The 18,371-nt window shown below is 37.3% G+C and overlaps 2 protein-coding genes across 14 annotated transcripts in view; one reads left to right on the top strand and one right to left on the bottom strand.

The window, feature by feature from the left end:
• The window catches only part of ERLEC1 (endoplasmic reticulum lectin 1), a gene marked incomplete at its 5' end in the record, with an annotated part of 49,887 nt that extends 37,588 nt beyond the window's left edge, over positions 1-12,299 (bottom strand). For 9 of the 10 annotated variants that reach the window (XR_014235118.1, XR_014235119.1, XR_014235120.1 and 6 more), the window contains 8 exons: positions 524-653; positions 746-969; positions 2,984-3,018; positions 4,018-4,081; positions 4,222-4,299; positions 4,875-4,955; positions 6,580-6,684; positions 12,138-12,299. Coding sequence is in view for 5 of the 10 variants with exons in the window: in XM_082358246.1 (XP_082214372.1) it covers positions 524-653; positions 746-969; positions 2,984-3,018; positions 4,018-4,081; positions 4,222-4,299; positions 4,875-4,955; positions 6,580-6,684; positions 12,138-12,299 (879 nt within the window). Of the gene's footprint in view, positions 1-523; positions 654-745; positions 970-2,983; positions 3,019-4,017; positions 4,082-4,221; positions 4,300-4,874; positions 4,956-5,077; positions 5,163-6,040; positions 6,123-6,579; positions 6,685-12,137 lie in introns of those variants that run through there. The other variant, XM_082358248.1, reaches the window with a different exon arrangement.
• A 245-nt stretch (positions 12,300-12,544) lies between these two features.
• Positions 12,545-18,371, top strand: part of ASB3 (ankyrin repeat and SOCS box containing 3) — a 92,494-nt gene continuing 86,667 nt past the window's right edge. Inside the window, exon 1 of one of the 4 annotated variants that reach the window (XM_082358217.1) lies at positions 12,545-12,701. Coding sequence is in view for 1 of the 4 variants with exons in the window: in XM_082358223.1 (XP_082214349.1) it covers positions 12,614-12,701 (88 nt within the window). In the remaining 3 variants the exon portion in view is untranslated. Of the gene's footprint in view, positions 12,702-12,780; positions 12,800-12,832; positions 12,855-18,371 lie in introns of those variants that run through there. The other 3 variants (XM_082358223.1, XM_082358221.1, XM_082358219.1) reach the window with 3 other exon arrangements.

An 18,371-nucleotide genomic window follows, 5' to 3' on the forward strand; every position in this document is an offset into this window, starting at 1 on the left:
AAACTTTAAAATCTTATGGAATTATAGGGGACTTTCCTGGTGGTCCAGTGGTTAAGAATCTGCCTTCCAATGCAGGGGACATGGGTTCAATCCCTGGTTGGGGAACTAAGATCCCACGGGATAACAAAGCCTGCATGCCAAAATACTGAGCCCATGCACTGTAAATACTGAGCTGTGCGCTCTGGAGCCCATGTGCCACACAACTAGAGAGAAGCCCATGCTCTGCAACGAAAGATCCCGCAAGCCTCAATGAAGATACTGCGTGCTGCAACTAAGACCCGATGCAGCCAAATTAATAAAAAAGAAAATTATGGAACAATGAGTGTAAGAGAATGCTACAATAGTTTCTGAGAAGTATTAAAATAAGAAAAAGAATTAAAATCAAAAGAATTGGAATTGACAATTTTGAGTCAGGAAAATAAATGACTACTAATATACTACAGAAATCATTAAAATACTGATATATGCTCTGAAATTTGGAAAAGGAAGCACTGAAAGAAATACTGTTAGATAATTCTCATACCTCTTTATTTCTCCTAAAAGGCACCCTCAGCATTTCTTCCTGCTGTTCCAACTGTCTCAGGGTGAGGGGTTTAAATGGTGATCCTGGTAGTGACTGGCAAAATATGTCATTCACAGGAGATGCTCTGAATCTATTCAGTGAGAACAAAGCATTAAACCTAAGCAAACGACACTTTAAAGCATGTGTGCATTTCATGTTTAAAATATTAAATCCACATCCTACCTATATTTAGGATGACTGCACAAGAGTGGTGTCAAAATGACAACTTCATATTCACAAGTTGTAACTTCAGCTACTGAAAGAATTTCATGCTTAGACTCAGGATGACATATGTACATCACAGTACTTGATCTGGGCCGGTTCTGTTTCAAACTACAAGGTGTACCATTTCCCATTCCCACTGGATAGTAGGGTGTCATCTGACCTTCGATATTTTTAGTGGGAATCTTAAAAAAAGAGTATAAGACAGACTTTTCATTAGAAATAGAGGTGGGGTGAGGATGGAGAAGCACTTATTCTGAAAGGAAGAAAACTACATTTTATTCATAAACTAACATTTATAAAGGTAACATTTCTGTACTTTCTGTAAGGTCTCCCTCTACTATTCTTTTGATTCATATTCTTATTTGGGCAAATACATATTTTCAGAGCTAATTTAATACAGAATAAAAGAAAATTTTTATTTGGTGCTAAAATTAAAATGTACACTTATATAAAAAAGGCTATAATAACATAATTAATATGAATTATTTTCAAAAGTTCCAAATAAAGTGACTAAGATAAAATATAGAAACTTACTATACTTGGGCTGGTCAGAGCTTTCTTCACTAAACTCTCAAGTGAATGCCTATGTTAGAATTTAGATTCTAGAGATCTGAAGTTTGATTTGTCAAAAAGTAGGGCTACAGAGTTAACACTATCTTCTAAAACAGGAATCTAAATACTGTGCTGGTTCATTGATCTGCTTACTCTTCTTCCCTGTTATTAACAGACATACTTCTCAGCATATAAACTCCTGTATAAATCCATTCATGGCCAGCAAAAGACAGATGAAGAAATTTTCACGGAATGGGGGAATAAAGGAGATCACCCCAGAAGACAAGGATTATTAAGGAGTTAGCTCCCATACTTTTATCGACATAAACACAAGAAGAATTAAATGGAAGGGCTTTAAAAGATATTGTTAATATCATCTCCAAGCAAGCTCTTTGGAGGCAGGGAGCTCATCTTGTATCACTTTGGTACCCAAAACAGGCAATAAATAAATGTTTCCAGGGGAAAATATTTTGAGATTTCTTGTATGCTATTTTCATGCTAGTGTCTCGAATTAGAAAATCCAGGGTTAAAATCCAAGCTTTGCATTCACTAGCCTTATGACTTTGACCAAATTTCAGTTTTTGTCATTCATAAAAGTAGAATAATAATATATACTCAAAGGCTGTAGGGAGAATTAAGCATTACCCTTTGTTACATGCCTGGCACAGCATCTGGCTTATGAATTGGGGCTCAATAAATGTTAGTTTTCTTCCCTTACCCTTTTCTTCCTCTTCCTTGATCATTTCACACTTTGAATTCCATCTTGCTATCCTCCAGAGCCAAAAATATTTTGAGATAAATATTTTATCTCAAAGGTAGTCTGTAAAATTAAAACCTTTTAAAATAGCAATGCTGTGTGTGTCTATGCATAGCTTACCAATTCCCCCAAAGCCACCCTTTTAAGTTATGGGCATCCCTTTTAAGTAATCTTTAAGGCCTTTTGCCGTTTAACTTTACTTCTAATAAAAGAATCATTATGGTATGAAACCATTTATAGAAATATCCTCTACCAATAAGTTATTTAACTTTATGGAAATTCTTAGGATTCATAAAGCATTCCTTGAACCACAGGGGCATTTAAAAACTGTAACTGGTCACCCTAAGGAATCGTTCTTTTTAAACAATCCTATTTTTCAGTCATCAAATATGCATTCACATTCAATAAGCATGAAGGGCCTATATTATGTCTGGCACTCTGCTTTGCACTGTGGGGTAAAGAGATAAAAGACAGTCCCTGCTTTTAAGATGCTTGCAGTCTGGTAGCTTGTTATTTACATTTATGATTTATCTGTTTTACCCATAGGAGATAGGGTCCAAACAACAGAAAAAATGCAAAAGCTCCAACGTTGAACAGAGGGAAAGAACCACTGTGAAGCACAGAAGTGATATAATGCTATTATAGAAACTTTCCCAGACACATCTTTGATAAATTCATTTATTTTTGTATGATCTTAAAGTAAATAAAAGTATTATAGCATAACTTTTCTCATAAAAATCTAACATATTGCAAATTTTCTTTGACTAAATCCTTTGAGGTAGTTGATAGATAGTTAAAGAACACATGGCTATATTCTGTCAATTAAGTTGTATAAATTCATGTCTAACAATAGATATTAAGACTGAAAATCACCAATTATCACTTGCCTCTTTTGATTTTTCCTTTTCTTCCACTTCTTGTTCTGTGGATTAATACAAAAGTAAGTTAAATAATGACCAGTGACTTATATACAAGATATAAATGACTAAGTTTTCATCAACTTTGTAATCTTAAACTTCTTTCTAAAGAAGACCTGGACTTCCCTGGTGGTGCAGTGGTTAAGAATCCACCTGCCAGTTCAGGGGACATGCATCTGGTCCCTGGTCCAGGAAGATCCCACATGCCACGGAGCAACTAAGCTCGTGCGCCACAACTACTGAGCCTGTGCTCTAGAGCCCGCGAGCCAAAACTACTGAGCCCGCGCGCCTAGAGCCCGTGCTCCGCAACAAGAGAAGCTACCGCAATGAGAAGCTCGTGCCCCGCAATGAAGAGTAGCCCCCGCTCACCGCAACTAGAGAAAAGCCTGCGCACAGCAACAAAGACCCAACACAGCCAATAAATAAATAAAATAAAATAAAAATAAAAATAAGACCCAAAACATACACATACTTTTAGCTAGATTCCTTGAAATGGTTTCTTTTGAAAGAACAGTCATATTTAATCATTACATCTTTATCTAGGAAATACTCTATTTGAGGCATAAGAACTGGCCGTGACAGTTTTCTTCTGAAGTGTTTTTATCTCAGTGAAAGGTTTAATCTTAAATGAGTTGACCAATTTGAATAATATAGATGAATAAAAATATTTCATAATTTGAGGGATACATCTACATGTCTATTTCCATATATAAAAAGTTGCTTAAACCAAGCAAAAGACTAACACTATATAAATATAACACTGATATGTATGTCTCACCAGATTTAAAAAATTTATTAATAGGTAGAAAAAAAGCATAATGTTTGCTAAAACAGAAAATAATGAAAAGATCTCTTTGAAAAAGTTTTCTATGGGGTTGTTCAGAAGTTTATTTTAGTGTTTTAAAATTCATACAGTCTCCAACAAAATCTTTTAAATACCAATTTGAACATATACTTTAAACCAAATACCAGCATTACTACTAAATCACTCTGTAGAAACAAACCTTTTTCAGATAGAAGGTTCTTAGCCAACATATTCCCAAGGTAGTACTCGTGAATATTTACTTTCTATATTTAAAAATAAAATAAAAATGTAGTAAGTATTTGGCAAATACATTTTTAAAGAATACAGTTTAAAACCATCCATCTCATTATTAAAGTTTTCATTTTATAATGTTCCATATTTCATATTTTGAAGAAAAAAATACCTGACCACTTTCTTTCTCTTCATGGTACTGCCGAATGTGTTTTCCGTGACATACTTCGTAAGTCCAATAAGACTCAATCTAAGACAGATGGATGTATTTATGTACAAAAGCCACATAACTCAACTGAATTCTTTTTTGATATTTTAAGCAACTGAGACTTCTCTGAAGATTTAGAGCAAGCTTTCATTAAATGAAAGTTATTATTATGCCTCAGAAAATATGAAATTACTGAAGCCTATTCATTGTTTTCACTAATTAGATAAATGTGAAAATTCTATGAAGGAAATAGGTCTAAATACACCTGGGGTCTATAATAAACACCTGGCCAAGGGATCATTTTTTACACAGCCTAAAAAAATAACCATGAGCATTTTTTATTAAAAATTGTATATAAGGAAACTTTCTTTTGATCTGAAAAACATTCAAAGCAGTTTGGTGATATTATTTGATAATTGACATTATTGGGTGTTTGCTGCATATACTATACAGGAATTTAAATGAACAAAATACTATTAAGCAACAGTTTAGTTTTACAACTAACTTAAAATGTGATACAACATAATAAAGTAAAAAGAAACAGAGAATTATTTTCAAGGGCCTATTGGCTGCTGGAAATTTATTTTCTAGTTATCAAGTGAACATAAAATACATACTCTGTAGGAACAACTGCTCTGTTTAAATAGTGGCTCCAATAGCTCTCTTGGATTTGGGCCTTTATAATCCTTTTCTTCTTCCTATGAAAGAATTAGAGTTTAATACAATTATTCTGGAACTTCACCCAACTCTGCTGTTTAGGTATTAACTCATTGGTCAAACCACAAATGCTTGGAAATAAAAGGGGGAAAAAAGTCAAAACCTTTAATAAGATCCTATGGCATGCCACTTCTTTCAAAAGAATTGAAGTATATGCAGCAACATGGATGGACCTAGAGATTTTCATACTGAGTGAAGTAAGCCAGAGAGAGAAAGACAACTATCATATAATATCGCTTATATGCGGAATCTAAAAAAAAAAAGGTACACATGAACTTATTTACAAAACAAAATAGTCACACATGTAGAAAATAAATTTATGGCTACCAGGGGGAAAGGGGTGGGGTGAGGGATAAACTGGGGGATTGGGATTGACATATACACATTACTATATATAAAATAGATAACTAATAAGGACCTACTATACAGCATAGGGAACTCTACTCAATACTCTGTAATGACCTATATGGGAAAGGAATCTGAAAAAGAGTAGATATATGTATATGTATAACTGATTCACTTTGCTGTACACCTGAAACTAACACAACATTGTAAATCAACTATAATCCAAAAAAAAAAAAGAATTGAAGTATAAAATATGGAGCCATAGAATAATCTTCCATTCTTTCTTCTCTTAGAAAAAGGTTAAGTATCAGTTTCCTGAACAATTCTTATAAACCTACTTCAGAATTTTTAAATGCTTGTATCCAAACAAATTCTAGCTATGAAAGCCTCAGAACAGTTGAATCTTATAGAATACACTAGAAAGTTTTAATATACTTCTCAGTTTTCCATATATTTTTACATTTCAGACTTGAATGCCATAAATATGTGTGTAATTGCATATGTGTGTATTTGTGTCTTAAGGAGGTTTAAAACAAAATGAGATAGCTGTCTTTCACAGATTTCAAGTCTGAACAAAACCTAAGAAACCTAAACTCACTGAGTTTAATACTTCCATTTTACAGATTGTGAAAATATTATGTAATTAGCTCAATAAATTAATTGAGTGGAGGAACTGAGTTTCAAATTTGTTCAAGGTTCCACAGCTAACTATAGCCTATACCTCAGCCTCCTGGCTCCTAGGCTGGTGTCCTTTCCATTTTACCATGCTGCCTCTCGTGTTTCATCTTGAAAGAAGTCATTGCCTTGAAGGATGGATAAGAGGCAGTTAGGGCATTTTAGGAGCAAGAAACGGGCATGAGCTAAGGTAGTGAGAAAGCACAAGGTACCTATAGATTTACTTATTAGCAATTCTTTATAAAAAATGTCACATACACATTTAAAATTTTATCTTGTTTCAAAACCTTCATTTCTATAAAAGAAAGCATGTGTGGAGTTAGATTTTCATCTAAAACATTAATAATTGGTTGCTAGCTTTTCCAAGTTGAACTGTAAAAATCAAAGAATTCAGGAGTAATAAGGATTACTAACAACATTGTAAATCACTATACTTCAATAAAAAAGTGATTACTGTATTTATAGTAAGACAGGATAATTGAGAAACCTGTCACTCAATTTTATTTTAAGGTATGGAGTTGCAATGTTTTAAATAAATAAATATCTTTGGTGACAGGGATTATCAATGTATTTATAAAAACTTACCTCATCCCCACTTGTCACAAGGGGAAGAATGCATTTATATTTTTCTTTATGTGTAGTTGTCATGATGACATAATTATCTTCTTTATACAAAACTCCAGTTGTAGGCTAGAAATAGAACAAAAAAATGTACATTACTTTAGCTGATTAAACTGAACTATACTAACTTACAGTCTCAGGTCAAACTAATTCATCATTTCAACAGGATTTTTAAACATACTTGCAAAGGCAGGGAAAAGATTCTACATATTTTTTAATCACAAAATGAAGATGACAAACTTTATCCTGGTGTTACAATGTAACAGAAAATAAGGAACAAAAATAAAGTTTGGAGTAAAAAGAAAAAAGTAGTAATGCAACAGATTGAAGTTATAATACAGATTAAAAAGCATTAAGAGGCGTCAATGTTCATGGATACATCATCACTGAATACTTATTGCTCCTATTAACAATTACCACCTATATATGAGAATTTACAGCACTTTATAAACATACTCTCAATTCTGTTGGATGGGACACCTGAACATAATATAATGTAGTATTTTTCATATTTGGATAACATATGGTCTTTACTGCAACTACTCAACTCTGCACTGTAGGAAGTAAGTGCATAGGCAATATGTAAATGAATAAGCATGGTTGTATTCTGAGAAAACAAACAAATAGCTTCACAAAAATAAAGTTTGGAGTGGGCCAGCCCAAAGGTATAGTTTGCTGATTCATAGTATATATCAACAAAACTATCCTTAAAGCGTTCTACAGTATAAAACCAAACAAATTCACAAATCAAAATGAACCAATGTAATTCAAATGAACATTTCAATTAATATAACTGATTTTAACTAAAAAGAAATCTCTGCTTTGTGATAGCAAATATGTCACTAACTACTAAGGCAGAAGTTTTCAAAGTCTATGAGAGGTGTTCTCCGACAATTCAATTCTCTCTTAACTTTTCTCTTCTTACAGCATTGTAAACCCACTATACTATTTGGCTATCCCTGGCAAGGAAAGAACCACCTTTATTACATACCTCTGCTCTTTTCTCAGTTTAACAAAAACAATTCCTAACTATAATAAAACCAGTACTACTTGAAACTGATGTTATCTTAAACACAAATACAAATTAGGAGATGTTTTCCCAAGACAATAAAACAAAACAAAACACAGCAGTAAATACTAGCTGTATTAGCTATATGACAGTACCAAATTAAGTTCTTTACATTTATTGTCTCACTGATGCTCGAAGCAAGCATTGTACCCATCTCCCTGAAAAGGAAACTGGAGTCCAGGGCTTAAATAATTTGTCCAAGGTAATACAGCCAGTAAGTAGCACAGCCCAGACATGAACCCTAGCAGACTGATTCCATATTCTGTGTGCTCTTAACTGTTTCAACATGCTTGAATTTGAACTAGCTTTTGTTAACATTTTCTTAGATTACTATATAGACTCCTGGACTATGGCCAACGATCCTTATTTAAAAGATCATCACAAGTGAAGAGAGAAATCAAAGAGCTTTGAAAGTCAGAGTTGTAAAGCCAAATTTGTGATAAAGGGATCCTTAGAAACATTTATTCAGTTGAGCCAACAAACTGCTGTAAGACATAACACTTATAATGTCTCTCGGTGTTTTTCGGATATATTCAGAATATATGATAGTGAGTTGTGCAATGCATGACTTACATTCATTAAGCTAGCAATGGATAGCCTTTAGTCTCGTCAAATCACTCCTGTACTGTAGGGAAGGTGGACAGTAGCATATGACTTAAATATAATCCTCTCTATTTGTGAAGTACCTGCAATTTAATATTCATAACTGGATTCTACAGCAATATTGACTCATTTACTAAAATATTTACCACAATGCTAACAATGGAAAAAGAAACTGCTTGTCTAGAGCCACGGCAAGGAAAGGAAGACAATTCTTTCTTTGTAATTAAAACTAATCTTGGGTTTTATGTCTATGTGAAGAAATTCATTCCTCTGCCTATTGCTTTTAAGGTTTAGGTAAAAGGTAACAGAAGTAGAAACCATCACCTATTCTTATTTGAAGATTTGTTGTTGCTGCAAAGATTCATTTTTCATTAGTTTAGGAAGGGCTACTTTCTTCTTCAATAAAACAGACCAAGTGGCAATTCTTCTATCTGAAAACTCTTTGCTGAAATAGTGCATCACTTATTGGGATCACGAAGTAAAAATTTTAACAAACTTTACCCTAATTTTTAATAATAGAAATTACAGGGGAAAAGTTAACCTTTTGTGATTTTCTAAGTTAAAAAATTTTTTTTGATCTACTACTAAAATGCTTCCTTCTGATTTTGTAAAACATGTTTTTACCTAAAAAAATATAATTCTGAATGCACAGAATCACAGATAGTGTTAAAACACTTGTTTTATATAACTTAACACCTTAAAGTATTTCTAGTGTAAGATTAGTGATTTGATAAAAATCAGATTTTAATATAATGAAACTAATCAAGGGGGGGTGTGGTCTTTAAGATTAAGGAATTTAAAAAGTATCTTGGCAGGGGAGAAATTCCTAATGTTTGACATGAGTCTGGAGGAATTAAGATAGAGGATGAGAGAGAAAACTATCCTGGGAGAGGCTGTAAAATAAACTCAATGGCACTACTTGTTAATATATATAACATGCTTCGAACCATGGAGTTGGTCACCATTTTTCCCAAGTGTAGTGTCTGGGGAAAGTTTCTGAGTGGGAATACATTTCTATACTAACAAAAGAAGTAGAAAGAAAATTAGACTTATTTTGTGGTTTTCCTTCGGTGAAATTCATAAACTCTGTGAAGTAATGAATAATCGAACACTTTAATGACACAGAGATGATATTTCAGAAGGAAAATAAACACAAAAACAAAACTGACTGCTAAAAAACAGTAAAGAAAGAATATCATAATCATTAATTATTGTAAACATTCAAAAATGTACACAATTTTGGTGCTTAATACCTTACTAAGCAAATTTTAAAGATTACATATTATTTTGATATATCTGAAGGGGAAGATGATTTAAAGCACAGAAGAATTTTTTTTTTAAATTAATTAATTTATTTATTTATGGCTGTGTTGGGTCTTCGTTTCTGTGCGAGGGCTTTCTCTAGCTGTGGCAAGCGGGGGCCACTCTTCATCGCGGTGCGCGGGCCTCTCACTATCGCGGCCTCTCTTGTTGCAGAGCACAGGCTCCAGACGCGCAGGCTCAGTAATTGTGGCTCACGGGCCTAGTTGCTCCGCGGCATGTGGGATCTTCCCAGACCAGGGCTCGAACCCGTATTCCCTGCATTAGCAGGCAGACTCTCAACCACTGCGCCACCAGGGAAGCCCAAGCACAGAAGAATTTTAAAGATAAAGAAAATTCAGATCTTCTAATCAAGTCCCTTCCAATTTCAGGTGGTAGAGAGATAAAGACCTTTATCCTAGTTCATACAGCTGCTTAGTTACACACAAATGTTCATCCAACTGGCCTATAAAACAAAATGACAGTGCCAGGTGTGGAGGGCTGTAGTTTCAACTACACAAAATAGGGAAGGGAAGCCTTGAGATTAGAATACTAAAAAAAAAAAAAAAATCAAAAGATCAATGATAATGACTCTTGGGGCTTATTTTTGTGTGAGGGCCACAGACCTTTTGCCAACTTATAGGAAAATGTTACTAGATTTTTCTCAAAATAACTCAAACTTAAAAAAAGAAAAAAAATTTCTCCCCAAATTTTCAAATGTGCCCATCTTAGATTATGCTTCATTGCCAAAGAAAAGTAATTAAAAACAAAATGTCAAAATAAAATTGTTAGATGTAGGAAAGGTTGGTACAGCATACCTTAAGACCGAGATCTTCTACCATAACCTCTTTTTAGCCAGCAAACACCAGTGCCAGAAAGAAAACTGAACGATTTGGTAGTAACTTCTAAAAAGGCTAGTTTTAGTCATCTGCGTATAGGTCAGTAAATTTTTAGGGCCACATATCAGCATGCCTTTTTTTAATTAAAAAAACAACAACAAAACACAGGTGCAAGAGTAAAAAAATTTAATGACTACATTCTTTAAACATTTGCCAAGTTCATGCCAAGTGTGCTCTTTGGAAATAATAACAGAGGCTGGACTAAAATATTCTTATCCCAAGCCTCTTAGTTATATCTGACTTGTAACAAACTTTCATATAAATATTTTAATATATCAATATTTCCTGAAAAAGAACCAACTGTATAGCACAGGGAACACTACTCAATACTCCGTAATGATCTATACGGGAATAGAATCTAAAAAAAAGTGTATATATGTATATGTATAACTGATTCACTTGGCTGTAAAGCAGAAACTAACACAACATTGTAAACCAACTATGCTCCAATAAAAATTAATTAAAAAATATTTCCTGGCATTAATGCAAAGATTAATCTGGCTTCCCAGAGAAATACTTAAGTTTAAGAACCACTGAACTACCAGAATGGAAGAACTGAAGACAGGTGGAGAAACAAACCAGGTGTGAAATATTAGCAAAAACTAACATCTGCAAATAGAAGTCTGTTGTGGTACTGATGACATCCGTTATCCTGGGACATTCTGTGCAGACATCCTAGTATCACATATTCACGTTTCAGTGAAATAGTAATAGAACAACATACTAAAACAGTCTTCCAAGTAGAACGACTGCAGGTAATTGGAATAAGAATTTAAAAAAAATTCTGCAGGGCGGAGCGGGGGGCGGGGGGAACTGTTGCATTTTCCCCGACTTCCATTTGAAATAAATGAATTAATTACCATACGGTAAGTATCACAAGAGCCCAATTTTTATTGGCCTACCGTGGATAGCAAGACTTCTCAGCAGTCCACTCCCCAAATGAAGAAGGACTGCAAATATTCATTACTTTGAGATTATAAATATGTTCTTCAATGTAAGAAAACCGATCATAAAACCTCATGTTTTGGGGTCTTAAATATCAGTTGTAATACATCAAAACTGTAAAGGATATTCTGCATAGAGCGTCGTTAACATCTCACAGGCCAAACAGCCCTCTCAGAAACAACTCTGAAGGAAAAAGAGCTGTGCGTATATGTATATGTACTGTGTGTGTATACAAGGGCGAAAGAACGAATATGAGAGAGGGAACTCATATCCGCAGTACAACTGGTTGTGTAGGTAGGGTGTGTAATACTCCTTGAAGGAGAGAAGGCTGATGGTGGAGTTAAGAGCTGCAGAGGACTTTCCAAAGAGAAGACAAATGTGTGCGCCTGACGTGGTTCTAGAAAAGCTTCTTCCACAGGGTGGGAGTGTTGGTAAGGTATAGTGAGACAGATTTTTAAAGGGGAGAGCAGGTGACCGCTGGATCCCGGAATGCGTAGCATGGAGGGCACATCCACACAACGTGTCTGATAAACACTTGCTGTTTGAATGAATGAACGCGTAGTCGATGAAGCTTTGGATTGGGGAAGGAGGCATGCGCCCGCAGAGAAGGTTCTAGGGGGAAAAAACGCAGAATACTGAGGGAAGGGGCCGAACCCTTAAGTGCCAGGAGGAAGAGAGATGGCTACCGGGTTCGCGAGGGCACTGACCAGAGAGAACTCGGTGCCGGGCCAGTTGACTCGGAAAGGGATGTCATCGCTGAGCTGGGGGAGCGCTCGGCCGCCGCCGGACGCCTCTAGGAGACCGCAGAGTACCAGTAACAGCGGCCCGCCTGGGACCAGACTCCGCGCGCCGCCGCCTCCTTCCTCCATCCTCCGCCGCCGAGTTCTCCAGCAGCCGCCACAACCCCCTCGGCCCACAGTGGAGAGGAGAGGGAGGAGGAGGAGGAGGAGGAGGAGGCGGCGGGACTACCAAGCGCCCAGGCAGCCCAGGGCCCAACCGCCGCCACGTCTCCTTCCGGAGAGCACAGCAACACCGCCCCCGCCCCCCTTTGACTTCCCGCCACCGTTTCCGGGGCAGGCGGTATATCAACATCCGGGGCCGCCGAGCCGTCCGTCTACGGAAGCCGGGACGCCGGCCGGGCTTATCTGGTCGCACGCAACCGCAGTCTAGCGGCTGGGAGCGAATGCAGCGGCTTCCCGGGAGCGGACGCGCAAAGACCGGGCCTCGGACCAGCCTTTTCGGCGGCGGCGAAGTGGCGGCACGGAGAGCCGGTGAGTCTGGGAGGCCGCGGCTGTTCCCTTCCGCCACCCGCGCGGCTCTCCACCGGCTGGGCAGCGGCTTGGCCCTCATGGAGCAGCTACAGGAGAGTGTGAGCGGGGCGGGTGCTGGTCTTCAGATGAGAAAATTCGAGGTGGCGAGGAGAAGTGAGAAGTGGCGGTGTTCCTGACTGCTCTACCATCTCGTTGCTTTTCCTTTTCTCCGCACGTAGCATCTGTACACTTCATCTTTCCCGCTGGAAGTTTCTCTCCGCCTCTTTTGCTGTGGGCCGCGGTCACCTCACTACTTCAAGCTCCTGACTAACGCAGGGCGGGGGTTGGCTCAGTCTCCTCAGCCGTGGTTTCGGGGATACCCGAGCCGAGGAAACCTGTCGTCCCCCCGTATAAGAATACTGCGATTCTCCGAGGGTGGCCTAGACGGAGAATCTCCCTTGTGGGAAGGGCAGCTACATAGCTCAGCCCCTACATTTTTGCTTTACGGGGGTCTCTTTCATCCCAGAGTTGAAGTGTTGGGTTGCTGTTTTTTTAAGGAAGCCGATAAGTTGCTTTATGTGAGGTTCAGGGCCAGGTGAATGTGAGTTTATGAACTCACATGAGGTTCAGAGATCTCTGACTTTATTCAAAAAAGCACAAAGAATTTTGGAATCCCCTCCCCATCTTGAAAAAAAAAAAAAGCCGTTGTTTCCATCTCTAATATAATGGGTTATACAGTGTTAGTTCTAGAGCACCTGTCATTGTCTTTCTGGAGGTGGGAAAAGCTAGACCTTCGTGCTAGATCTGCTAAAGACTGTGTCGTCCCTCGTGTGTCGTCGTCCCTCCCACCCCCTGCGCAATTTGAGCCAAATCAAAAAGCAGGAAGAACAGTCTGTTTTTCTATATTTTGTTTTAAAAATTTCCTTTTTTAAAACAAAAGGAATCCGCAGCATCAAAGAAAATTACTTTTTTCCAGAATTGAGGTGTTGTTCATTAATTTATTTATTTATTAATGCTTAATATGTGTGCGAACACTGGGATTGGTAAATGGCAAATAAATGGGTCTCTGTCCCATTTTCTCTCATGGTCTAACAAGGGAGATTACACAGACAAATAATGGTAACCTATTGTGATATAATAAAGTAGTTAACATTTATATAGCATATCTTCTGTGCACTAGTGTAAGTACTTTATATATGTTATGAGGCAAGTACTATAGATTATACAGTAAAGAGGTGTTAGAGTGAAGATATAAAGAAGGGCAGAGATTGGACAGGAAAGGCTTCCCAGGAGAGGTGACATTAGAATTGGGGTTTTAAGGATTTATAGGAGTTCATCAGGCAGGTGGAGAAGTGCATTTCCAGCACAATCCTTCTAGATGGTCCGTTAGGACTTTTTGGTGTAGTCAGCAGATAGTGTGGGATGGAATCAACAGCAGGAGATTAGTGCTCTCTTAGAGGAACAGAGGCAGTCAGTTCAGATTAATTCAGTTCATTCAGTTCAAGATTAATTCCAAATGGATTAGATATTTAAATGAACAACAAAAAGAAAACAATAGAAGAAAACTTAGGAGAATAATTCAATGATCTTGGTGTGTAAGATAGGAAATCCTGAAGTCATGAAGGAAAAGAGATGTATTTGACTAAATAAAAATGAAAAATATTTGTCTGCCCTGGTTTAGTCTCTGGGTCTATAGTGATGGAAGCTGCCTCAGTAGAGCTTATGTTCAAGTAACAGATAAAAAACAAGTAAGATAATTTCTGGTAGTGGTCACTGCTGCTTAGAAACTAGGGTTGTGTGAAAGAGAATGCTTCTGGGATATGCTGCTCAGGTAGATGGTCAGACTTGTGTGAGGAAGTGACATTTGAGTTGTGACTTGAAATGGTGAAGAGGAAGCCACACAGCAATTTCCAGCAGGAAAAGCTTGGTGTGTTGGAGGGACAGAAAGAAGGCTAATGTTGCTGGCGTGTAAGAGCAAAGTGGTAGGAGATGGCCAGCTGGACACAGATCTCTAAGTAGGAGAGTAATGTGGCCTGATGTACATTTGTGAAGATCATTATGGTTGCCGTGTGGAAAATTGATTATAAAGAATGTTATTGGCTGAATTGTGTTCCCCAAAAGGATATGCTGAAGTCCTAGCCCCTGGAACCTCTGAGTGTGAACTTATTTGGAAATAGGGTCTTTGCAGATGGAAAGTTAAGATAAGGTCATTGAACTCAGGTGGGCCCTAATACAATGACTAGTGTCTTTATAAGAAGAGGGAAACTTGGACACAGACAGAGAGAATGCTACGTGAGGATGGAGGCAGAGATTGGAGTGATGTGTCTACAAACCAAGGAACGCTAAAGTTTGCCAGCAACCACCAGAAGTTAGCAAGAGGTAAGGACAAATCCTCCCATAGAGGTTTCATAGAGATCGTGGCTCTGCTGACACCTTGATTTCAGACTTCTAACCCCCAGACCTGGGACTTTCCTGGTGGCACAGTGGTTAAGAATCTGCCTGCCAATGCAGGGGACATGGGTTCGAGCCTGGGTCTCGGAAGATGCCACATGCCGTGGAGCAACTAAGTCCTCAGCATGTGGGCTTAGTTGTGTGGCAGCCCTAGGAAACTAATGTAGGGGACAAGTATGGCAACAGGGAGACCAGTTAGGAAGCTGGTAGCAGCAGAGATGGGGAGAAGTGGCCTAATTTGGATGTATTTTTCAGCTACAGCATCTTGAATTTGCTGGTGGATTAGATGTGACATGTTCTTACAGAGATGAATTAATGATGATGTCTAGATATGTTTTATGAGGAACTGATGGTGCAGTTTACTGAAAGAGGGAAGAAAAGAATGTGGACTGATGGGAACCATGTGTTTTTGTTTGTTTTACTTTTTATTTTGAAGTGATTTCAAACTTATATAATAGTTGAAAGAATCAAACCTAGATTTCCCCAGTTGTTAACATCTTACATATGTGGTTTGATTACAGTAATAGTAATTTCTGAATCAAGGGTTCTGTTTTGGACATGTTAAGTTTTATTATTTTTTAAAATTTTTATTGGAGTATAGTTGATTTACTGGACATGTTAAGTTGTAGATATCAGTTAGACATCCAACTGGAGCTAACACATTGGTTAAATAAACCTGAAGCTCAGGTGAGGAGGTCAGAGCTGGAGTTATAAATTTTGGCGTTATTAGCATATAGATATACTGAAAGCCATGGTTCTGGCTGACATCATTTAGGGAAAAAATGAGGATAACAAAGGGAAGATGAGTCATTGCAACATTAGATACTGAACAGCATTGAAGAATTAACAAAATGGACTGGGGAGGTGTGCCCAGTAAAGCAGAAAGAAAATCAGAAAACTGAGATATCAAGGAAGTCAAGAGAAAGACGTGTACCATGGGAATGACCAGCTAGCTGAGTCAAGTAAATGCTGCTGAGGAGTTGTGGAAGATGAGGATAAGCAGGTAACCACTGGATTTGACAGCATGGAGGAGAAGCAGAGGGGAAGAAAGGCTTGATTGGATTGAAGTGGAGGCTTGTTTATGTGTTTGTTAAATTAAAAACATTATGCTTTTGCATTTCAGCAGAGTATACACCAGTTTCTCAAAACCTTGGCAATGTTGACATGTTGGGCCAGGAAAATCCTTTGTTGTGAGGGGCTATCTTGTGCGTCATATAATGTTTAGTAGCATACCTGGCTTGTGTCCACTAGATGCTAGTAGCAACCCCGCCCTCCCCCCTCCCCCCAGCCAAGTTGTGACAACCAAAAATGTCTGCACACGTTGCCAAATGTCCCTTGGCAGGCAAAATGGCCCATGGTTGAGAATCACTGGTTTAGACTTTTAAATGAGAGGCTTGAATATTAATGGTAAAGTTTTAGGCATTAGCTCACTGAGTGGGAAGATATTTAGAGGCAAGCAGGGGACCTTTCTAGCACTCTAAAAATTTTGCAGTGTAGTGAACACCTACTTTGCCTATAATGCCTGTTTGCGTTGTATCTTTGATGATTCCATAAGGCACTTAATCTTACATCGCACTGATGTCATCATTATGCAGTTATCATCATAGAGAATTTTGAATGTAAATATGTAGAAGATTGTCCTGAATCTGTATTAACCCCATCATTGCCTAGAAATTATTTTGAAAAAGTAGTCAATTACTTCATTTAATAGTCTCTTGATTTTTTCTCATGTAAATATGGTACAGAATACACAATCTTAAATTTTATTTTAAATTTCTGCTTCATGGATTCCAGAAAAATTCCCCTTTATTTGGCAAAACTACCCTTTTCTGCACACAAGGGAGTTAGTCTTAATGTGGCAGTTTTCAATTAGCTGCAGAACTACAGATCTGGGGAGAGATCAAGAAAGTTGTGCAGTTATTCATCTAATAAATGTGGTTTGGAAGCACCGTCCAAAGTACTAAGGGTGCTATAAAAATGACTTAGATATTAAAAAAAAATGACTTAGATATAGATCAAGTCCACCAAAATATTACCACCTAGGAAGGGAGATAGGACTTGTAAATAACTAATTATATTAAAAGTGAGAAGTGTTGTTAGAGAAGTACTGTGCAGATAAAGTATTGCAGACATTCAAAGGAGGGGGTGATTACCTCTAGCAAGGGATGAGAAGAAGGAAGCATGGAAACCAATAAAATAGTCTCGGCATTTGTATAGGACCTTAATGGATGGTAGGAATTGGATTTACAGAGTTGGGAGAGGCCTATACTAAGTGGATGAAAGAGCATGAACCCAAGACATAGAGAGCAAAAATAATTTGGTTTGAGTATAGAAAGAGGGCTTGGGAATGACATAAGGAATTTAATATGTGACAAGGGTGTCATTTCACTTTTGTGGGAAAAGGATGTTTTAATCAATAAATGCTGATAGTGCAATTTGCTATTCATCTGTAGGAAAACCAACTAGATCACCTTATCATAAATTACATAAAAAGTAAATTGTGAGAATTCCCTGGCGGTCCAGTGGTTAGGACTCCATGCTTTCACTGCTGAGGGCCCGTGTTCGATCCCTGGTCAGGGAACATAAGCCAGGCAGCGCTGCCAAAAAAAAAAAAGTAAATTGTAAATGAGTTAAAGATATTTCCATATGAAGCAATTAGGAGAATATTCATATAATTGCAGTAGGGATGGTATTTTTTAGTAAGAAAGGAAATCCAGATACTGTAAAAGGAAAGATAGACCTGCTATAATAAACTTTTTAAAATTAGTAATTTTTAAAGTTAAAAATTATTAAAGTTAAAAATATGCAAACCTTTTGGCCTAGTGATTTTACTTTTTGGACTTTCTCCTTTAAATACAAAAGCCCTGACACATAAGGATGTATGTATAAAGATAATTCATTGTGGCATTAGCTGTAATGGCAAAAAAACCCCCTGGATATCTGATTTTCTAATAATAAGGCAGTGGCTGAATAAGTATATACAAACTCTGTACAACTGAATAGTGAGGTGGTTAGGAGCAGAGGCTCAAGAGTTAGGCTAGTGAGATTCTGATCCTACCTACTACATGTGTGACCTTGGGCACGTTACTTAACCTCTTTAGAGCTCAGTTTTCTTACCTTTAAAATGGAGAAAATAACAAATGTGAGATGTAAGAACTATTATGAAGATTGAAATTTATTATGTATTTTATTCATTTAATAGATGTGTCCAGGCACTATTTTAAACGCTTTATAGATATA

This window comes from Balaenoptera borealis (assembly GCF_965194805.1).
Source record: "Balaenoptera borealis genome assembly, chromosome: 15".
Taxonomy (NCBI): domain Eukaryota; kingdom Metazoa; phylum Chordata; class Mammalia; order Artiodactyla; family Balaenopteridae; genus Balaenoptera; species Balaenoptera borealis.